This window comes from Lolium perenne, chromosome 7, assembly GCF_019359855.2.
Source record: "Lolium perenne isolate Kyuss_39 chromosome 7, Kyuss_2.0, whole genome shotgun sequence".
Lineage (NCBI taxonomy): Eukaryota > Viridiplantae > Streptophyta > Magnoliopsida > Poales > Poaceae > Lolium > Lolium perenne.
In genome coordinates, this window is record NC_067250.2 from 146,904,189 (window position 1) to 146,928,496 (window position 24,308).

The window sequence follows — 24,308 nt, forward strand, 5'->3', positions numbered from 1 at the left end:
TCCCTCTGTGTCGCAAGTGTCATCGGCTGATGGAGGGAGATTGGTATGAGCAGTTTCAGAATCTATCGGGTCATCGTGATCACTTGTTGGGCTTGTATGCTCGACAGTGTGAAAATCAACAGGTTCTGAAGAGCCTCTTCCCTCGGAAATATCATTTGGCGAGTTATGCAAGTCCCCGGAGGCTACGAGGGTCTGTCGAAGAAAAAACAGATGAGAACAACAGTAATTATGTTGACTAGGAAAATAGTAGCATAATAAGAATTTGAGAAGGGAAGTTACCTTTGGTGGTGGATGATCGACATCAAAGGGAGTATACGGAGACATCAATGGGATCAAGTCTTCTTGGCTGAAGAAAGTGAGGCGACGGACTTCATCGAGCAGTTCTTTTTTCGACAGTTCGGTAGCGTTAATTCTGGTCTCATCTTTCGGACCCGAATACAACCACATTGGGCGAATTCTAGCCATAACTGGTTGGACTCGACGTTTCAGAAACACTGCCGCTACCTCTGTGCCGACCATAGTTTGGCCGTCAGCTTCCTTGATCCGAAGAAATTTGGCGAATAATTCATCGGCGGCTACTTTTTCGTCGGGAGAAAGAATACTCTTCCAGGAACTCTTAGGCTTGGCTTCAAGGACATCGACAAAGCGAGGAAGCTGAGATTCGGGTGACAAGCAGTCCTTGGCGTAAAACCACTTCAATCTCCACCCTTGCACGGACTCTCTCATTGGGTAATTGAAGTAGTTGACATCCGAACGAGCTACAAATCCCACTCCTCCGGTGACAAAGGATCCGTTACTACTGTTGTATCTCTTCACATAGAAGATCTTTTTCCACAACCCAAAATGAGGCTCAATGCCCAGAAATGCTTCGCAAAGGGTGATAAACACAGCAACGTGGAGGACTGAGTTGGGAGTGAGTTGCCATAGTTGGATTTCGTAAGTTCGCAAGAGATGGAGGAGGAACTCGTGAACGGGAAGCGAAAGACCCCGATATAAGAACGATAAAAACATCACGGTAAAGCCGGCAGGGGGATTAGGTCGAGAAATCGCACCTGGAAAGATCACATTCCCCTCATCGGAGGAGATCAATCCCAGGCTTCGGGATCTCTTCTCGTCACGCCTGGTGACGGTCGATGCTACCCAATCTCCGGTCCTGGCTACTGAGCCTGGTGGCGCCGGCGGCGCCGGAGTTGGGGGAGGAGCGTTTGGGGCGCCCTCCTTCGGAAGAATCGAGGAAGATTTGGCGGCGGCGCCTCCGCTCGTGGAGCTGGCGGCGGCGCTAGGGTTCTTCTTCTTCACCATCGCGAGATTTGGGAAAAACTGGAAAGCAGTGGTGGCGGCGCAAGCAGTTGCAAAGGGGAGAAGAAGAAGAACAACGAAGGGATGAATGAAGGTGAAGATTAGGGATTTCTATCTTTTGGGAAACTTAAGGAAGACCTCGTACTGCTAGTGGGCCTTTTCTCCAGTTAATGGTCGCAGAAATCGAGGAGGTGCCTCGTTTACCGTGGAAAAGGAGCAGGAATTGCTTGAAAAAAGGGCCGGCGGGTCGCGTCTTGTCAATCAGAATCGAGGTGTCAGGAAAACGTCATCGATGACGTCATGAGGAATGATTACATACGAAGAGATAAGAAGCTGTCGGGTGGTCAATTTAAGTCTATGAACAGATTGCAAAGCATCTGCACTTAGACTCGAGGGCTACTCCCATCGGGAGCGCTGGACGCGCACCCGACAGAATGAGGACTCGAAGGAAAAACTTGACTCGAGTCTGCACCCGGACGCAAGCGCCCGTGCCCAGACTCGGGGGCTACTCCCATCGGGAGCGCTGAACACGCACCCGACAGAACTTTTTTCGCACTCCAGGATCATGCCCGGGGACTTGATTCTGTGTAGGGTAACGTTGTTTTGCCATCGGCGGTTAACCAACAAAAGTTGGGCACGTTATTCGTTATCCCTTGCATAAAGACAATATATCGGATGGCCTATAAAGACTTGCAGGAAAGACTTCGGCAGAAGAAAATGTTCGAGTGGTACAACTTGAGTCTACACACGGATTGCAAGCATCCGTATCTAGACTCAGGGGCTACTCCCATCGGGAGTGCTGACGCGCGCCCGATAGAAGATAGAAGGAAAGCAAGAATGATCGAGGAGAAGTACTTCGGAAGAAGACATGCTTCAGTCTCTACCCGAACTATATTCGGCTAGATACTTGGAGGCTACTGACGTGGGCATTACCCTTCGGGTAACCAATGTTGCTCTACCCTATACGGTCCAGCTGGAGGCCCATGAAGGTACCCGATGGCAAGATGGGCCACTAGGACGGTGCGGCGAAAGATTAGTTGAAGAAGAAGACACCGAAGGAGCCGAACAAGGAAAGATTAGAGATAGATCTACTGTAAACCTACTCGTACTCGATTAGACCTCTCGAGACCTAGCCACCTATATAAAGGCCAGGAGAGGGGCTATCGGGACACACAATCAATCTTAGCATTGCTGAGGAGCACCCTCGACACCTGGGATGTACCGGGAGTGAAGCACGACTAGAGACCACCATGGGAGGCGACACTACAATACAGTTGTACCACATGTATTGTAGTATGTAATATTTGTATAAATTTGTACATATACTTCAATAAGTGAGTTTGCATACTCACAACGTCACTGAGTATTGTAATAAGACCACTTAAGTATGTATATACACGGTATATATTTTGTATGATTTGGATTTGCTTCTTGATTTCCATTGCGTGACTAGTTCTGTGCACAAAGTTGAGCTCAGAAAACTTGCGCATGGAGTAAATATGAGTACCACTTTGTATTGCAGAACTAGGGGGATATGTCGGGAGCGCCGGGTGAGGAGAGCGAAGAACAGTGCCTCGAGCGCGAGGCAAAGCAGAAAGAGGAGGCGGATGAAGCAGCTAGAAACCAGTTTCCACCACCACCACCGATGACGCAGCAAAACTTCCTCCAGTACATGCAGATGATGGAGGAAAGACAGAGGATCACTATGGAGCAGCAGAATAAGTTCTTCCACGATCTGCTGCAACAGAACAAGGTGGAAAGACCTGAGAATCTGGGAGTCACTCTGTCAGACTTCCAGAACACCAAGCCCATATCCTTTGCATACGCGCCCGAACCTATGGACGCGGAGGATTGGTTGATGGACACGGAGCGTAAGCTCAACACGGTTGGATGCAACGACCTGGAGAAAGTCAGGTACGCAACACACTTGTTGTGTGGACCCGCCGCATCTTGGTGGGATAACATAGTAGCCGTTTATCCGGCTGAGAAAGTGTTTACTTGGGAAGAGTTCAAGAGAAAGTTCAGGGAATCCAATGTCCCTGAAAGCATAGTGGAACTGAAGCGTCGAGAATTTGAGAGTCTCGAGCAGAAAGACAAGCCATCCTGACTTATGTCAGGGAATTCTTGAAGTTGTCTCGGTATGCTGTTGAGGAGGTCAACACCGAGGACAAGAAGAAGAAGAGGTTCTTGCGGGGATTAAGTCCCAAGTTCAAGGTTCAGCTCAGGATGATGAGAGCAACTGAGTTCCAAGAGTTGGTGGATGCAGCCATCACTCTTGAAGATGACTTCAAGCAACTGCAAGAGGAGAAGAGGAGAAGAGGAAGAAGGCTAAATTCGAGCCTAAGAGGTTTGTCATCAACAAGCCTAATACAGGCTTGAGTTTCAAACCAAGGTACAACAACAACAACAACAACAACCAGAAGAGGAATCAAGGATCCCAGCCTGCAAACCTGGTATTATGCCGAAGCTGTGGAAGAACAGGCCACCTTTCCAGGGATTGCAGGAAGCCAAGGATTGTCTGTTTTGGTTGTCGTGAGGAAGGGCACATGATGAAGGATTGCCCTAGGAATAAGAATGGAGGTCAGTCAGGAGGAGGAGGAAGCCGAGGAGGAAACACCGGAGGGAATTGGAAGAACAAGAAACCCTTCGGCAAGTTAAACTGCACCAGCTTGGAGGAGGTGGTGAACTCCGATCAGGCAGTGATAGGTACGCTTCAGATACTCAGTAATCCTGGCAAAGTACTTTTTGATACTGGTGCAACTACATCATTCATTTCTCAGCAATTCATCATCAAACATGGGGTTAGTTGCACTAAGTTAGATAAACCCATAACCATACTTTCTGCGGGGCGGGGGGGGGGGGGGACGATAGTAATAACCCACGTCAAACAAGGACAGATCATTATGATCAATAAGTGCGCGTTTGACGCAGACCTGTTCATTCTACCAATGAAGGACATTGATGTCATTCTAGGTATGAATTGGTTAGAGTCAAATGGAGCATTAATAGACTGTGTGAAAAAGACAGTGTCTTTGAAAAGTCCCGATGGAAGTAGAATGATCTACCAAGGGGATAAGCATACACAGATTGAAGTAGAGCTACAGTTAAACAGTATGAAGGAGGTGAAACTCGAGGACATTCCAATTGTCAATGAATTCCAAGATGTTTTTCCTAAGGAATTACCTGGAATGCCACCAGATAGGGAGATAGAATTTACTATCGACCTAATTCCAGGAACAGCTCCGATTGCTAAAGCACCATACAAGATGGGGCCTAAGGAGTTGAAAGAACTTAAAGAGCAATTGGATGACTTAGAACAGAAAGGATTCATACAGGAGAGTATCTCACCATGGGGATCACCTGTTATCTTGTGGATAAAAGAGATGGAGGTAGAAGGATGTGCGGAGACTACAGGAATCTGAATAATGTTACTATCAAGAACAAGTACCCACTTCCTAGAATATAAGATATATTTGATCAAGTTAGAGGCGCGGGAGTCTTTTCTAAAATTGATCTAAGATCCGGTTATCATCAGATAAAGATCAAGAAGGAAGACGTTCCGAAAACAGCCTTTGTCTCGAGGTACGGACATCATGAATACCTAGTAGTACCTTTTGGATTAACCAATGCCCCAGCAATATTCATGAATCTCATGAATAAGATCTTCATGCCATGTCTAGACAAGTTTGTCATCGTATTCATCGATGATATCTTTTCCAAAGATAAAGCTGAACATGCTGAACATCTTAGGATAGTGTTGCAAACACTAAGAGAACATCAACTCTATGCCAAATTCAGCAAGTGTGAGTTTTGGCTAGATCAAGTAGAATTTCTTGGTCATGTCATTAGCAAGGATGGGATAGCAGTAAACCCAAGCAAAGTAGCAGCAGTTTTAGAATGGGAAGCACCCAAGACTGTCAAAGAAATCCGAGGATTCTTGGGAATGGCAGGATACTACCGGAGATTCATCGAAGGATTCTCTAAGATAGCAGGGCCAATGACCAAGCTGTTAAGGAAGAACACACCATTCGTGTGGTCTGATGAGTGTGAGAAAAGTTTCCAGACTCTGAAAGAGAAACTCACCACAGCACCGGTGTTAGCAGTTCCGGAAGTTGGCAAGGATTACACCGTGTACTGCGACGCATCCAAACATGGATTGGGATGTGTACTCATGCAAGATCGGAAAGTAATATCCTATGGATCGAAGCAACTCAGACCTCATGAAGTAAACTATCCAACACATGATCTTGAGTTAGCAGCAGTTGTATTTGCACTAAAAACTTGGAGACATTTTCTCTATGGAGCTAAGTGTGAGCTCTATACGGATCATAAGAGTCTCAAGTACTTCTTTACTCAGAAGGAACTCAACATGAGACAGAAAAGATGGCTGGAGTTAATCAAGGATTATGACCTGACCATCAATTATACTCCAGGAAAAGCTAATGATGTAGCAGATGCCTTGAGTAGGAAGAGCACTGGAGGAGTGGAACAAGAGTTATCACCGGAGTTGAAGAAAGAAATAAGCCAAGCCCAGATACAACTTTGGGAGAAAGAAGCTCATGAAGGACTTTCGGCTTTACAAGTAGCCGATGAACTAAGTGTTAACTTAAAGAATGAAATAATCATGGGTCAGTTGGACGATCCATTTATTGTGGAGGAGATGAGAAGGCTTGATGAGGGAAGACCATCAGAATTTCACCGAGGAGACATGGGATCATTATGGTTCCAGAAAAGGATTTGCGTTCCAGATATTGATGAGATCAAGGAAGTCATACTCCGAGAAGCACATCAAACACCATACTCCATACATCCAGGAAGTACAAAGATGTACATGGATCTCAAGGAATTATTCTGGTGGAATAACATGAAGAGAGAGATAGCACAATATGTGGCGGAATGCCATACCTGCCAAAGAGTGAAAGCTGAACATTAAAGTCCGGCAGGAAAGTTACAACCTTTACCAATCCCAGAATGGAAATGGGAGGAGATAGGAATGGATTTCATCACCGGACTACCCATGACTAATAAAAAGAAGGACATGATATGGGTAATCGTGGACCGGTTGACGAAGAGTGCACACTTCTTAGCAGTAAACCAGCAGGATAAAGGGGAGAAACTCATCGATCTTTATATCAAAGAGATCGTGAGTAAACATGGAATGCCCAAGAAGATCGTGTCAGATCGAGGATCCGTGTTCACATCGGCATTTTGGAAGCAACTACACGAAGCTTTAGGATCCAAGTTAGATTATAGCACCGCCTATCATCCTCAGATAGGTGGACAAACAGAGTGAACTAACCAGATCCTAGAGGATATGCTTAGGGCTTGTGCCATAGACTTCGGAGGATCATGGGAGGAGCACTTGCCACTAGCAGAGTTTTCATACAATAATAGTTATCAAAGCAGCATCAAGATGGCACCGTTTGAAGCTCTGTATGGACGGAAGTGTAGATCACCGATATGTTGGTATGAAGAGGGATCAAGCAAGGAGATCAATCCTGATTATGTCAAGGAAAAGCAACGGATCATTGACATTATAAGAGATAGGTTGAAGATAGCCCAAAGTCGACAGAAGAGCTATGCCGATCAGAAGAGAAGGACATGGGAGCCACAAGTTGGAGACATGGTATACCTGAAGGTAAGCCCGATGAAAGGTCTTCAGAGATTTGGAGTAAAGGGAAAGTTAAGCCCTAGATACATCGGACCTTTCAAGATACTGAGTCAGAACCGAGGGTTAGCCTTTGAATTGGACCTACCGGGAAGGTTAGCTCAAGTTCACAATGTATTCCATGTGTCGCAACTCAGGAAATGCTTAAAGACCCCAGATGAGCCAGTATCACATGATGAGCTCGAGTTACAGCCAGATTTGACTTACATCGAGAAGCCAGCAAAGATTCTCGAGGAGAACTGGAAACAACTCAGGAATCGAGCAATAAAATACTGCAAGATACAATGGAAGCATCACCCCGAGAGGGAAGCCACCTGGGAAAAGGAAGAAGACCTGATGAAAACATACCCCGAACTCTTCAAGTATTACAACCACAACTTCGGGACGAAGTTTTCTTTAAGGGGGAAAGGTTGTAATGTCCCAGGTTTAGAGACAATCGAGGGGTAGATTTTAGAAAGGGATGTGCATTGCATCGTAAATTCCGGGGAAATTTCGCGCTTTTAAAACAAAACTGCATCGAAGGGGAACAAGTTTCTCTCTCGACACCTTACAGGGTTAGGGTTCCGAGAGTGCGACAAACTTGTTCTTATTCAACTAAATTAGGGGTTTTGAGAAGAGAGGAGAGTATTGCATTATTACTTAAGTTGCATGATTGAATTCAAACCTAAGTGGAATTTGAATTTCAGATTCAAACAATAAATAAATAACCATAATTCAATTATGAGGTAATTCATTAAGTAAATTATAAATAATACACATTATGAACAATACAAATAATAAGTAAAGCTCATTAGAGAAAACCTTGAGCTTTATTGATTAACACACAATATACATTGTCTTTACAATATTCACAATTGAAATAGAAGAATATTACAACACATTACAAGAATTGGCAAAATAGAAAAAGAAAATAAAAGAAAAGTACAATGTTATATTCTATCCTAAAACTACAAGCTAATCTTCATTTAAGATTGAGCTCGATGATCTTCATGTCCATTTGATCATCATCTTTATCCCTGCATACAACATAGCAAATCACAAGTTATGCCAAGTGGCATTGCCACTTGGCAGGTTAGTAGAAAAATGGCAAATGAAGGGATATGATCACAGCTCTGCCGAGCTGATCCACTCAAGGCCCAGCACAAGCCAGATACCAAGCACTTGCACACACACACACAGCTAGACTGCTCACAAGGCAGTGTGCATGCAGCACAGCACACACACACAGGTCAGTGTGTCACCAAGTCTGGCCAGGCCTTGTTGTCGACCAGGAGAGCAAAGCCAGGGAGGTATAAAACCTTTTCCACAGAAAACCCTAGCTCATTCATCGACAAGCAGCAGGGTAAGTCACCAGATAGCATGAACACTTAGAACCGGAAGAACAGCAAACCACCAAAAATCATCCAGGGACAGTTTTCACCAAGAACTGTCATCTGTGAACAAACACAAGATGGTGTAGAACAAGCACAAGCTAGCCAGGAGGAGCAGGGCAAGCTTAAGTCATCAATCAGAAGCAAACCTCTACACCAACACCAAATCTTTTGGAGCTGGAGTGAGGTATACCAGATAAACATGAGCAAACCATGGTTTTGCTCATAATTAAGCATGTGCATATGTCACAGAAGCAAAAGAGGGTAGAAACCCTATTTGTATCATCACTTGGCTACTAGCCATTTGGTGCAAGCCAAAAAGGGAGAGGCCAATAGGAAATCATCCAAGGGAACACTAGTTATGTCATATCAGTGGCACAACTAAGGAAATCCAGCAAATGATGGATTCACAGCTAGCCTAGCCCAAATTACCTAGCACCTACAGCTAGTACTACCATCAGACAGCTAGGCAACCTGTGCCTATTTTGTTTGTCAATAGTAAAGCTCACTGGAAATCCAACAAAGGATTGTCCAGTGATGCATTCATCAAGCCACAGCCAGTCAACAGGGGTGGGAGCTTCCTGAACAGCAAGAACTGCTGTTGAGGCCACCTCAACCACTAAAACAGCCCCAAATCACAAGCCTTGCACAATTATCATCACCAGAAGGGTTCAAATAATGGACTAGGGTACACAACCAAGGGTTGGCATCCATCTAATCTGTCACAGTTAAAAAGATGATCATAACTGCAAGCAGTTCACATCTTTTATCCACTTAGCCAAGCAAGTCAACACAGATAAATGAAATACCTAAGCAATAGATTCACCAGAGCCTTGCAGATGATCCACTGGATCATTGCAAGCATCAACTGATGCTTAAGCAAGCACCAGCACACACCAGGCCAAGCCTGTGTGATGCACATACAACACAGAAAGAGCAATAGTGAGGCACAGTTATGAAACAGCAACATTTACAAGCAACTGATGATCATGTGATCCTCAGAAGCTTGCTAGAGCATGCCAGTGCATGCTAGAGCATCACTGAGCAGCAGAGCAGGAACCAGTCAATGAAATAGCACATATAAATTCATCACTGTATAACCCAGATAAGCCCCAGTGGTACCCAATTGAGCATAATCATAAATTGAGCACAAGAATTAGCCACAATTGCTCTGGCACTTACAAAATTGCAAGAATTACACACTGTAATCAAGCCATGGCAATTGAAATGAATACACTTGAGCATCTGGCAAGCTTATTAACAAGAACAGAGGCATAGGTGTGGAATTAGACAAGAAATGCTAGCCAGCAATTGCTTAGACTAGAAATTCTTGCACAGAGGCATGGCAGGGCTACACACAGCAGTAGCACACGCATGGCACAACAGCATAGCACATCAGGAGCATGCAAACATGGCGCTGCAGAAGAGCACCACAACTCTTGCGCAGGCAAGCAAAGCACAACAGTAGAGCTAGAGGGGGAAGAAGATCAGGCATAGGAGGGAGAAGAAAAAGAGGCGCACTTACCAGGAGTCGAGTAGAACGGCGCAGCCATGGCGGCCACGGCGGCACACGCCGAAACAGGGCGGCGCCAGGCCAAGCCAGGCCATGGCAGCACCACGGCACCACGCGCACCACGGTGGCGAAGCCACGGCGGCACCACGCGCACCACGGTGGCGAAGCCACGGCGGTGCCACAGCACCTGGAGCGCCAGGATCGGCGGGATCGCACGGATCCCATAACCCTAGCCGCCGCGGAGGAGGTCGAGGAAGAGCGGGAGCAGCACTTGCTCCAGATCGCCGCGGAACCCCACAGCCGTGCGGGCGAACGCGTTGGGGGCGAGCCAAGGAGGCGACGAATTCCAGATTGACACGGAGGATCTGGTGCACCGTCGAGAGGCGGTCCAGATCTGCACCATCTCGTCGCCGGCGAGGGCCGGAGACGGCCGGAATAAAGCGGCGACGGCGGAGGCGATTTCGGCGTCGCAGGAGCTGAGAGAGGATTAGGATTAGGGCGACGCAGGTGAGACGACGCGACTGGGTCGGTTGAACCGAGCCCAGTGGGCTGGTCCAACCTAACCAGCTCGGTCGCCTGACAGGTGGACCCGAGGGGTACTTTGGTCATTTCCAAAATAACCATTTAAATGAATATTTCAAAGAATTTTATAAAATAGAATCTAACTCTAAAAAAATAATTAAAAATATGAAAAATTCTCAGCATAAAATTCTCTACCATAATAAAATATGAAACTGAAACTGTGAAATTAAACAAGAATAAGTTCAAATTTGATGATTTAAATAATCATTTAAATCACACACTTTATTTTCAATAATAAAAATAAGTCCATAAATTCTTTTGGACTCTAAAAACACCTTGACAACATTTCAAGGTTGTATTTTGCCCTAAATAGAGTATCCTTAAATCATTCTTAGTATTAACCTCTCATAAAATGATAAAGACATCGGAAGGGGGGGACAAACCCTAATATTGGAATCATGCATCAATGCTTCTTTAACCATTGCCCTTATCGGACAATGATGCTATTTTTCAGCAACAGAGGACAAGGGTCAGTCCACACCATCCAACTGCAACACTTTGCAGTGTTCAGGCAAGTTCATCACTTGCTCATGCCATTTGAGTATTTTTACTAAATTACTTGCAAAGTATCATGTTTATCACTATTGCATAAAAACCAAAACCACTATTTTCATAACTATGAATATGACTATGTGGTGGGCAATGGAACCATAGATTGTGTTGATATGGTGGAGGTTCCATTGCAAGGGTTTATATCCATCTAGGATTAAACAACAAATGTCGTCCAGTGATTCTTGTGCCGTAATAACCGTGTTAACCATAAGATCTGGAGTGGGACGGAATAGTCAATCGTATTTCCACCTCTTATACATCAACGGACGCGCTTTACCGTAGCACACTTGTCATCTGTCGGGGCAAGCGGTAGACTGGGGAAGCCAATTAAGTCCCCACGGCTTTGTCCGTAGCACACTTGTCGCCGAAGTGCAAGCGGTAGGTTGGGGAAGCCATCTAAGTCCCCACGGTATTGCGGTCTATGAGGGGTTGCATCTGCCGGCGAAGGAGTTTGGTTCGATCCCAGACTGTCGTCGTGGTCGGGGTCCACCCTAATACGGGAATAATGGGACCGACGAGGACCCAGGGTCGGGGATGCAGCAAAGGGTGGGTGTGCGAGGTAGCGGAGGAATATGATTGACTATGACCTTATACCGGGCCTCACACCATTGGAAGTGTGAACGGGAAAGCTGCCCGGTTGGCACCAAGGTTAAGATCTCTTATGGGTAAAGCAACACACCTCTGCAGAGTGTAACGAATCGTGACCAGTCACTCCTTGTTCCGGGATTTGGAACTGTGAACGCTGCCGGAAAGGAACTCCATGAAGTTCTAGTAAACCGGTGAAGACTGACGGACATAGTTCTTTTGAATAAAAGCAACCTTTTGAAGAAATGATTATGAAAACCTGCATTGGTATTAGACTTTCTGGTCTAATACCGTAGCTAGTGCATTAAACACCTCTTTCCTATAATGAACTTGTTGAGTACGCTCGTACTCATACCACTCTTAAATCCCCTTCTTAGACTGTCTGAATCAATTGGAGGAGGACAATGATGACCCTGAAGGAGCCGAAGTCATCGGCTATGAAGAACCAGACCTCTCAGGAGGCATCGAAGGAGTAGACTACCTCATAGTCTATGGAACCGGGGAGTGTTCCGGAGGAGAACAAGCTTAGACCTCTCGAGTAGTAGTAGTATCCGAGCAGTACGAACTCTTAGTACTTAACTGCTCGAAGAGAATAAAATGTATAACCTAGTTAGACTTCTATGTTGTAAGTTAAGTTGGGTTCGCCGCGAACACAGGTGTATCCCTCTTAGGACCCAAGAGGAGCTCCGAGATGATATGTACATGTTGCTTGTAATAATAAGTGAATGAGTTATGGACCTGCTATGTTCTGTTGTACTACTCTGAGGGATGTAATATTTGCGGATTGGTACTTCGTGAATGTTATATCAACGACTGGCATACTACAACATGCAGTGGTATGCAGGGTCACCACATTAGGTTCCCCCCCAGCCTCCCCTGAGACGGCGTGGGCAAGGGGCTGGGAGAGATTATGGTGTGCTACAACATTATGAACAAAGTATATATGGTGTTGCAAGGGCAGCGACGGCTACCAGCAGCGAGTGGTGATGCTACCAACAGTTGTCGCCAATGCTGCCAGCCGTGGGGCGGTGATGCTGCAATTGTTGTGCAGCGCTGCTACCAACGGTGGCGGAGGGGTTTACTGATAGGGCTAAGATGACCGATCTTTCGATGAGAGTATGATAGCGTCGATTTGTTGGTGGAGTTCGTGCTTGACGATCCGACTACACGTGCAAAGCTCGTGCGCCAATGCAATCGCTAGGACAATCTCCGGAAGTTACTGATCTTGCCGATGCACGATCAGCCTGACCAGCGAGGGTCTTAATTCCTACCTGAAATCGAGAACAAGTAAGAACTAATAATGCAATCAGAATTATTGCGGATATAGATGAAAGCTTTATTGAAGAGGTGGGATTCCGAATAGTCGGTCTTGTTCTGGGCGTTGGCCTCAAAAGAAGTACACGAGAGTTGCAGCAATGGCTAACTTTTAGTCTAATCAAAATCCAAGTTCTAATGACGGCTACAGAGGGATATATATGGGGAAAGTGAAGGGATTTTCGTCCAACCAGCTAGGGTTGGCCAAAAACACCCCTAAATGGGCCTTCCTCCACTTATATGGCCTCTTAAAATCCCCTATAATACCTAATCCGAAAATACATGGGCCTGGCCCATTAAATAAGGTGACGCAGCACCACAAATAACTCTTTGGACGAATTTTATGATGAAGTAACTTGTATAATTCATCCAAGCATCGTTGCTTCACTATGGTGGCTTCAATGTTCTGAAATCCTCGCTTGCAACGCCATCCTGAATCCTTGCAGGTCTGCTGCCATCTCCATGCACGTTCCTAATCCAATGCTTGGCGTCCATGCTAGATCCATTCCTAAATAATATAAATACATTTGATTTAGGCAGCATCATATTCTCATATATATCAGGAAGGATTCCTAGTAACGAATGCACCTGAGATGTGGTTGTAGGAGTATTGGTTGTATCTATCATAGAGATGTCCTCATCATCCTCTCCTACTTGAATTGAAGTCGTCCTCGACGTAGTCTCATCTTGTTCACCAAGATATGCCTTCAAATCGCAGGTAATCATGTCCTCATCATCCTCCCTTTCTTGAAAGAAAAGCCGTCCTCGGCGATGTTTATTCTGTAAACATGCTAACAAAAGAGACAAGGTATATGCATGGTATATGTATATGTCATCCGTTTTAACAGATCTCTCATGTTTCCCATTTAAGTTTGTACATATTCCAGTATTGTAGTAGCGTAGAAGCTTATTAGTCCCCATTAAACATTTATCACAACTCAATTTGCAGATATAAGTGAAGCACATATTAACTCCTTTCAAATTATAATGCTCATCATTAAACCATCCCAAAGTTGGTAACCCAAAACGTAAGGTCTCAAATTTACTAGCCACGTCATGTTGAATTAAACAATTTTGCAGCAAGTTATTTGGCATAGAATGAATACCAACATTGGAGGTCATATCAAAATGAGAAAGCATATACACAAATTCAGTTTTATTGGAACTATAAGAATCATCACACATGATGCAAATCCTATGTACCATAAAAATATTGGTGTTGACATACTCCCCAACCAAATGAAAAGTAACATCAGGGGCGTAGACACTCTTTAAACAAGGAAGTTCATCAATTTTATGTCTAGCATGTGACAAGGATATAGGTGGATCCATCACAACAGAAAACAAAGAATTAGCATGAGAAATCTTAGCCAACACTTCATTATTCATAACCAATTTTATATGATCCATACTAGAGTCATCTTTCAAGTCACAAGGTTCATTATCAGGAGCAAGAATTTCAGTTTGTGCACTCATAGATATGGAAGAATTAACTTGTACAGTAGGTGCACTCAACATAGTTCGTATATCATTTACACAAGTTCCTAACACATGGTCATCATTGGAAACAAAATTCTCCGTTGGTACACTCATATCAATAGAGGAATGAAAAACAGCACATGGTACACACAAATCTGTAGGTTTGTCATAACTAGAGTCAACCAAAAGATTGCTAGTCATATCAATGATAATTTCAGTGGTATGATCACATGGTACTTGCAAATCAGTAGTATGATCCTCTAATATAGGCGGTGTGGCCAAATCATCAGCGAACTCAACACATTGTATATTAATATCAACATTGCATTCATCAATCTCATGTGGAGGGATAAAATCAGTACCTTCATTTTTACCTTATGACACCAACGTAGAAGATGTTCGCAGCAACATGTCACAAGTCTGTGGCTGGGCGACTCGCACTACAATATTCATGCGTGGAACGTTGGAAGAAACAACCGGTGCTAGTGTGCATGACTTGAAGGAGTTGAAATGGTCCACCGTGTTTTCCTGTATGTGTTTCTCAAAAGCACAAGCGCGAATATATATACCAATAGTAGAACGAGGAATATACCTAAACATAACCTTAATATCAGGGTTTAAGCCGTTGAAAAATATGTTTCTAGTACTTTCCTCAAATTCATTTATATCACAACGGTACATGTAAAATTTAAATTCCTGATAGTAAACATGTACGGTGTTACTACCTTGTTCTAATCGTTCAAGTTTTCGGAGCATTTCACGTTGATGATAAAGAGGCACAAATCTACGTCTCAAAACAGATTTGAAATCTACCCAAGTAGTAGGTGTATTATCAACATTTTCTTTATAATTCTAGTCCCACCAAACGGAAGCAAGATCAACAAAAGTTTGGGCGGCAATTCTTACTTTCTCATGTTCATTAAAATCATGGCATCCAAAAATATTGTCAACCTCAAACTCCCAATCAAAATAAGCATTTGTATTATATCTACCCTCATAAACTGGTAAAGATATAACCTAATCATGATCTCTTGTAAATGGTTGCACATGCAGCTCCGTAATCGTCATGGTACTCGGGTCGATGGCTTGGTCCTCAATTCCTGTCATGGTTAGTACCCAAAAAGCACAAATGTATATGCCTACAAACTATGGAATATGGTGGTTCACGCGCAATTCGTCAAGCAAAATACAAAGCTCTTACAAGTTCTTACCAAACAGGAGGAAGGCGATATGGCAACCAGCAAAGATCAGCTTCTCCAAAGATTGCCAAAGCGATTACCAGGTGTCTACATAGTGCACGTGGAGATATCTGTGGAGCTCTGGGAAGGCAAACTATAGTGATATGGTGGCACAGTAATCAAATCAGCGATGCAAATTGAGTAAACGCTCAACGAAGGTACTGTGCTGGTCCTAGGCTAGATCGTATTAGAGACGCGAGCCTAAATCACCAACGAGATCACGACGCGGCACAAGATGCAAGGGGCAGCGAAACTGGCGCTGAAGGATAGAGACACGGACTGTAAGGCGCCCAGTTTTTTTTTTTTTGGACCTCAACTTGGCGCTAGACCCTAGAGGTCTCTATGGTAGGGCGCCCAGATTTTTTTTTTCGATTCTTTTTTTTTTTGGAATCTACCTTGGCGCTAGACCACAGAGGTCTCTATGGTCGGGCGACCAGAAATTTTTTTTTTTTCGATTTTTTTTTTACCTTGGCGCTAGACCATAGAGGTCTCTATGGTCGGGCGACCAGAAAAAAAAAATCGATTTTTTTTTCAGCTAGACTGCTATCTGGATTCCGACGGAAAACACGAAATTGACCAAGAAAACGGATCTAAAACCCGAAAAAACTCTGAAACGAAGATCAAGAAAGACCCTACTATGATGGGAAGAAAAGGGGAACAACAAGGAGTTGATGGCAGATGTGGCGGAAGTGTATGGTGGCGGTGATATGGCGAGGACTGCAAGCGGAGATGGTGCGGCGGCGACGTGACTACTATGACCAGAACTCGAAACTCTAACGACTCTAGACGCTAAGACCAGCACGCGACACGACGATTGCAGACGAAGACTCAAAAAGCAAAAACTGAAAAGATCATGCAATGGCTTGGCAGGAGCTATGGGACGGATGATCTAATCTAACTTCTTTTTGTGGGGCTTTTTCTGGGTTATAGGTAAAAACAAATCTACACTAGGAAAACTGTAAATCTCACCGAGCAACCTGAAATCTGATACCACTTGATAGGGCTAAGATGGCCGATCTTTCGATGAGAGTATGATAGCGTCGATTTGTTGGTGGAGTTCGTGCTTGACGATCCGACTACACGTGCAAAGCTCGTGCGCCAATGCAATCGCTAGGACAATCTCCGGGAGTTACTGATCTTGCGGATGCACGATCAGCCTGACCAGCGAGGGTCTTAATTCCTACCTGAAATCGAGAACAAGTAAGAACTAATAATGCAATCAGAATTATTGCGGATATAGATAAAAGCTTTATTGAAGAGGTGGGATTCCGAATAGTCGGTCTTGTTCTGGGCGTTGGCCTCAAAAAAAGTACACGAGAGTTGCAGCAATGGCTAACTTTTAGTCTAATCAAAATCCAAGTTCTAATGACGGCTACAGAGGGATATATATGGGGGAAGTGAAGGGATTTTCGTCCAACCAGCTAGGGTTGGCCAAAAACACCCCTAAATGGGCCTTCCTCCACTTATATGGCCTCTTAAAATCCCCTATAATACCTAATCCGAAAATACATGGGCCTGGCCGATTAAATAAGGTGACGCAGCACCACAAATAACTCTTTGGACGAATTTTATGATGGAGTAACTTGTATAATTCATCCAAGCATCGTTGCTTCACTATGGTGGCTTCAATGTTCTGAAATCCTCGCTTGCAACGCCATCCTGAATCCTTGCGGTGTCCGCTGCCATCTCCATGCACGTTCCTAATCCAATGCTTGGCGTCCATGCTAGATCCATTCCTAAATAATATAAATACATTTGATTTAGGCAGCATCATATTCTCATATATATCAGGAAGGATTCCTAGTAACGAATGTACCTGAGATTTGGTTGTAGGAGTATTGGTTGTATCTATCATAGAGATGTCCTCATCATTTACCAACGGTGCTTGGTGTTGCGGCCATCCGGTGGTCGCCGATGCTACTGGGTTAGTGATGCAGCCGGACCTTCGACCGTCGCCACATCATGTGCATCACCAACAAGGGCATGCTCAAGTCCGATATCGTCGAAGCATGGAAGAGAAGACAAAAGAAGAGAAGAACACGCATAGTCCGATACACCGGCGTCAAGCCAGGTTCACTGGCCCTGGATGTTGAATGGGTCGGCAGCAACCGGCCCTTACACTGATCCGCACCGAATGCCTCGCCGACCCTGACTGCCGTTGGCACCAACTCGGCGGGTCACAACAGACTCCCGAACCGGGCCTTACAGCGGTGGCGGAGCCACATATAAAAATACAATTGACTACAAAGTTTTTTGGCAGTGCAAGTGGTAATCATACAAAGAATTATTTAAAAAGCCTATAAAAGTACATATATTATACTGTACAACTTCACTTTGAATATACAAGATTGAAGTTCTCGTTCCACCACTGCTTATCGGAAGACAAAACAGAACCATTCCGATCAGGGTTAGTCCACAAACAGGTCACTGCCGGCCCATCCGATCACGTCGACTCCCTCACGCCGGAATCCTATGTGTTGTTTTTGTCCTTATTAAGCCTTGTAACCTCATCCCTTCGTACCTAGTAGTATTCATACCCTCTAGTGACAGGAATGATATGAGATAGAACTAGATCGCTGAGAGCACACCGATTTGCACCAGATGTGGAGCGAGTAAGTATCTTTTGTTCTTCGTTGTGTTTTTCACGTTCTTCCTCTTTTCCCCTCAAATCCGTGAACATCTAGCCACCCAAGGAGTCAAGCCCCGTGTCAGTTAGGGTCGTTGACGATTTGCTGCATACTCATATTTGTTTTGCTAAGTTGGTGTTTTTGAAATGCTTTGATGCTTTTTTAAATGCCGAAAAAATATTGCGCGATGCTACAATACTGAACTAAATTTTATATAAAAAAATGCGAGAGGATTTTTCGCTACAATGAAACAAACATAGGATTATGAGCAGATCAGATGAGGTGGGATCCGGAGCAAATATCCCGAGTACAAGAAAATATTTTCTCAATTATTATTTATACGGATCAAGTGGGTCCACTTTTTGAGGGAATCAAGTGGGCCCTTACTTGTGAGTTGTGACTGACTTTTTTTTTGAGAGAGAGTTGTGACTGACTTTGGGATCTCAAAAAAGAAGCCAGCGGTAATGACATATACCCCCTAGTAATCCCAAAGAATTGCACCCCGACCCGCTGCAGCTGAGCCACCCACCCCGCCGGCAGGACCACACGGTGACGGCGTGAGGCAGAATTGGCGGGAGCCAACAGAGACAGAGGGAGGCCGCCGAAGGCTATAAAAAGTCGGAGAAGACCACCAAAGAGCAGCGACTCGGCACTTCGGCCTCCTCTTCTCCTCTCCAAATCCGGCAATGGACCCGTCGGCCGGCTCGAGGGGGCCCGCCGGCTTCGCGACGCAGGCCAACGCCCTCCTCCGCAAGAACCTCTGCTTCCAGGTCGCCATTCTTGCTCTGTTTCTCTGATGATGATACACTTCCTGGTAATTAAGCGCATTGACATTTGACTTTGCTGCCTCGTCTGCCGTGCTGCCGTGCTGCAGAAGAGGAACCTGAAGACGAACGTGTGCATCACCCTCTTCCCCATCCTCCTCTGCGTGCTGCTCATCACGCTGCAGGGCCTCATCGACCGCGAGATCGACAAGCCCAAGTACCGCTGCGGCTGCGCCTGCGTCGACCAGGCCGCCGACGGGACCTGCAGGAAGACGGAGTGCGGCATCCAGCACTCCACGCTCGACCAGGTCGCCACCTGCCCCATCCCCAACCCGCCGCGCTGGCCGGCCGTGGTGCAGGTGCCGGAGCCTCAGTTCCGGGCCGTCAGGGCCGCCTCCCAGCCGCTCGACGGTTTGCCTGAACCCACGTGCCGGGACAACGGGTCTTGCCCCGCCGTCTTCCTCATCACCGGAAGCAATCGGTCCCTCGCTGAAAGTATGTTATCTCTCATCTTGGATGTATATGCCCATTTCTCCTTCGTAACTCAGGTTTCATGCTTCTCGATGCCAGGTCTTTCGGCTCAACTGTTCCCTGCTCTGTCTTCCTCTTTGAATCTCACCAACTACCTAAATGCACTCTCCAGGATTGTTCCTGTAAGTTTCTTTGGGGCCTGCCTGATTGCACACCTAGATTATACAGTTGTGCCGTATATGATGCTTTTTTGTTTTTTGTTAAATGTCTGAAGCTTCTTGCTGGATCTCTTTGTCTCAGGGCTCTGACACGCCGACATCGGCTAGACAGCTTTTAGAGCCAGCGTTTACACCAGGAAATACTTTATATATCGTCCAAAATCAGTGCAGGTCCAATTTGTCGCAAACAATTCCAGTCAACGCTGGGCCAGTAACCCTTCAACTCAGTAAGTAGCATTTTCCTTTCTTAACATTTCTCATTTTTAACCGAAGACATGCTGCATACATGGATTACTACTTCGTGAGCTCAACAAAGGAGAGGATTAGTAATCATGCTTGTAAGATTTAATTGAATCGAGAGTAGCACTTGACAGCATATATAATCCGTCCACAAAAGAATGTCTCAGCTTTATCAAAATATGCATGTATCTAGACGTGTTTTAGTGTGTAGATACATGTAAATTTAGACAAAGTTAAGACATCATTTTGTGGACGGAGGGAATATTAGCTTTGTTGTTTAACTGTTGTATTCATCTGCTTACATTTATAAAAGAAGGAACAGACCAGGTCTCCTCAAATATCATAAAGGGCTCTAAGCTGATATAGCTGGGTGGGCAGGCGGCTGGAATTTAAACCATCGCTTTTAGATACCAGGAACTAAGTTAAGACATGTTAGCAAGTAGTTTTCCTTTTGTTACAGAAATCTTTGACACCTTCTTATCTGGATATAGGAGAGTATTTGGTTTTAGAGAGCAAGCAATATGACAAAAAAAAATCATACTTCTTTGTATTCCTCGCCTGCTAATAATTCAATTTCTAATGCTCTTTGAAAACATCCAGATGTAGACTGCATTCAAGGTTTGTCGTTATGGCGTGAAAGTGCATCAGTTATCAATGATGAACTATTTAAGGGTTATAGACAAGATAGAACAGGTGGAGCAGACAAGTCGAATGAATTTTCTGCAGGTACTTGCTGGTCTAGTTCCGTGAAGTGTTAGCATTGATTCTTTTTATACTCTGTATAAAACACCTTTCTTCACAGGTTACGACTTCTTGAACACAAATATGAATAGTCTTGGCATTAGTATTTGGTACAACTCTACCTATAGCAATGATACTGCATTTTCTGAAATTGGATTATTACGAGTGCCACGCTTGGTGAACATGGTATGTGAATTGAACTACTGATCAACTTTGTTATGTGATTTTCATTGGTATTTCAACTATTATAACAAGGTGTACTACCTTTCATATAGGCTTCCAACGCATACATCAAAATTCTCAGAGGAAGTGGAGTGGAAATGCTGCTTGAATTTGTTAAAGATATGCCCAAACTTGGGACAAAATTAAAATTTGACCTGTCTTCTCTTCTTGGTGCACTATTCTTCACATGGATCGTTGAACTACTCTTTCCAGTGAGTATGAGGCACAACTTTCGTAAGTAAGTTAACACAAATGGATAAAATGATGAGTTGGTGCAATTCTTTTTGCAGGTTATACTAACATATCTTGTGTATGAGAAGCAACAGAAGCTGAAAATTATGATGAAGATGCATGGTCTGAAGGAGCGTCCGTACTGGATGATAACTTATTCGTACTTCTTTGCTCTATCAGCTGTCTATATGATTGTATTCATCGTATTTGGATCCTTGATAGGTAATTATTTCGAAATATCATGAAGAAGTTGCATGTTTTCAACTTTTTATCATCAATTTACTCTCCTTAAAATGGTTTTACCTGTACAGGTCTGCGTTTCTTTACAGCAAATGACTACAGCATTCAGATTGTTTTCTACTTCATCTACATAAATCTGCAGATTGCACTCGCTTTTTTTACTGCGTCCTTCTTTTCTTCTGTCAAAATCGCCACAGGTTCGTCTAAAAAAATTAATATCTAAAGTAAAAAAGGCAGTGCATATAATATTCTATGATTAACTAATCTGGAATTATGCTGCTGCAGTGGTTGGTTACATCTATGTATTTGGTTCTGGTTTACTAGGGGCATTTCTTCTGCGTTTCTTTATTCAGGATAAAGGTTTCCCGAGTAAGTTTCTTTCTTATTTATGCTTGACAACTCTCTTTACATCATAAGCATGACAAGATATTTTTCCCCCATACACAGAGGGTTGGATAGTAGTCTTGGAGATCATCCCTGGATTTTCACTTTACCGAGGGTTATACGAGTTTGGTCAATATGCATTCTCTGGAACTGCAATGGGCACTGACGGTATGAAGTGGGCTAATTTGAGTGACTCGGAGAATGGAATGCGTACTGTATTGATTATCATGGTTGTTGAATGGGCAATACTACTCCCATTGGCATTTTATTTGGATCAAGTTTCATCATTGGGTGGTGGACTCCGGAAAAGATTTCTAAGCTCGTTGAAATGCTTTAAAAAACGAGCTGTATCTTTCCGGAGGCATAGCTTTGGGCGGATAGGATCTAAAGTAATACTTGAAATGGAGAACCCCGACGCTACTCAAGAAGTAGGTTAATCCCTTGCGTATTTCTTAAAGATGCCTGTTCATTTTATAGGGGAAGGCTCTGCAATATATGCATTTTATTGATAATTCATTTCTTATTATGCTCAGAGAGAGGTGGTTGAGCAGCTTTTGCTGGAACCCACTGCAAACCATGCTATTCTATGTGATAACATAAAGAAAGTTTACCATGGAAAAGATGGAAACCCTGACAAGCTTGCAGTTCGTGGGTTATCTCTTGCCCTCCCAAAAGGCCAATGTTTCGGAATGCTCGGCCCGAATGGGGCTGGGAAAACATCCTTCATTAGTATGGTATACAATGACAAGACATAGTGTGTTCATTTTTTGGCAAAGGTAGCCAATATATTTAGTCGTTACTGATATATTTTCCATTTTCCCGCTGCAGATGATTGGGCTCATTCAACCTACATCTGGCACTGCTTATGTACATGGAATGGATATACGGACTGACATGAAAGATATCTATACAAATATGGGTGTTTGCCCACAACACGAGTAAGGACTTCATCCAAAGTTTGTATACCTCTCCAGGCACAGTACGTTGCAGAGATGCTAATGCTTTTTGATATTTAGCTTACTTTGGGAGACATTGACGGGAAGAGAGCATCTCTTGTTTTATGGGAGACTGAAGAATCTTAAAGGCGCTGAGTTACTGAAGGTACAATTCTGCAATTTTGTATTTGTGCAACAATGTATATTATTGTTTATTGCATTCTGAAATGCGGTTCTGTATGTTCATGGTTCTGTGATGCAGTAACGGTTCTGATCATAATATGAATGATGCATCAATATTTGAACTGTAAACATATGTTGTGCTGTCAGGCAACTGATGACTCTCTGAAGAGTGTTAACCTATTCAATGGCGGTGTCGGCGATAAGCAAGTGGGGAAGTACAGTGGGGGCATGAAACGGAGGCTCAGTGTTGCGATCTCCTTAATTGGGGACCCCAAAGTACTAATCTTGTTCCTGTTATGTTCTCAGCTGCACAACATATAATGGAGCCTGCAACTGAAAATTGCATATATATAATTTAGGTTGTTTTCATGGACGAGCCAAGCACTGGACTAGATCCAGCATCAAGAAATAACCTGTGGAGTGTTGTGAAGGAAGCAAAGAAGAACCGTGCCATTATTCTTACAAGTATTTAACTTTTCTAAAAGTCTGTCTTTATTGCTTCGATAGTTCCATTTTGATTCGTCGTGTATGTATTTTGACAGCACATTCAATGGAAGAGGCAGAGGTACTATGTGATAGGCTCGGTATTTTTGTTGATGGTGGTTTCCAATGCATTGGAAACGCAAAAGAGGTAACTTACCTATTTACCGCTATGAAGCACATAACTACATTTTGTGTAGCTGTCATACTTTACTAACACTTACAATTATTTCCGCTGCAATGTTCTGCAGCTGAAAGGAAGATATGGGGGAACCTACGTGTTCACAATGACAACATCTTCGGAACATGAACAGGAGGTTGAACAGCTGGTTCGCCGTTTGTCTCCAAGTGCAAACAGGATATATCACATATCTGGAACACAGAAATTTGAGCTGCCAAAGCAGGAGGTGAAGATAGCAGACGTTTTCCGTGAAGTTGAGAATGCAAAAAACCGTTTTAGCATACATGCTTGGGGCCTCGCTGACACCACCTTGGAGGATGTCTTCATTAAGGTTGCCAAGGGAGCACAAGCATTCAATGAGAACGCGTAACTAGTATATCCGATTTATAGGTGATTATTTTTTCCTTTGTTAATTAATGTATGGTGTATGATGCCTGTTTGAACTTCGCTGTATTTTTGCTTAGTATGGCTGTTGAGGTGTAAATTTAGTATTGTAAAGCTGAGTAACTCAAATTTAACTTGTAAACTTGGCAAATAGAATGTACGATGTTCATATTTCAAAATTTAGCAAAAAAGGAAATACTTTTTTACCCTAAACTCAATAACCGTTTGAACTGAAATAGTCATGTTTTTATCATTGGGTGTTTTTCACTAGTGCTTTTGGTTGAGAGGGATACCATTCTTCTTTTTGAAAAACTTATGTGCTGATCATGTTGCCTCGGTAGCAGATGTTCATTTTAATGGGGCAGACGATGTCATGCTATTGCAGAATAAGAAACTGCAATACCGTT

At 43.9% G+C, this 24,308-nt stretch overlaps 1 protein-coding gene across 1 annotated transcript; it reads left to right on the plus strand.

The window, feature by feature from the left end:
- The first annotated feature begins 18,823 nt into the window (after positions 1–18,823).
- On the plus strand, positions 18,824–24,044 carry LOC139829662 (ABC transporter A family member 7-like). Its single transcript, XM_051331008.2, has 18 exons — positions 18,824–18,997; positions 19,102–19,486; positions 19,562–19,644; positions 19,763–19,907; positions 20,521–20,646; positions 20,723–20,847; positions 20,937–21,095; positions 21,174–21,336; positions 21,426–21,551; positions 21,640–21,723; positions 21,802–22,166; positions 22,272–22,472; positions 22,567–22,676; positions 22,755–22,839; positions 23,004–23,132; positions 23,216–23,321; positions 23,399–23,487; positions 23,588–24,044. The coding sequence occupies exons 1-18, from the start codon at positions 18,914–18,916 to the stop codon at positions 23,885–23,887; spliced, it is 2,865 nt and encodes a 954-aa protein (XP_051186968.1). The 5' UTR covers positions 18,824–18,913; the 3' UTR covers positions 23,888–24,044.
- Positions 24,045–24,308: the final 264 nt, after the last annotated feature.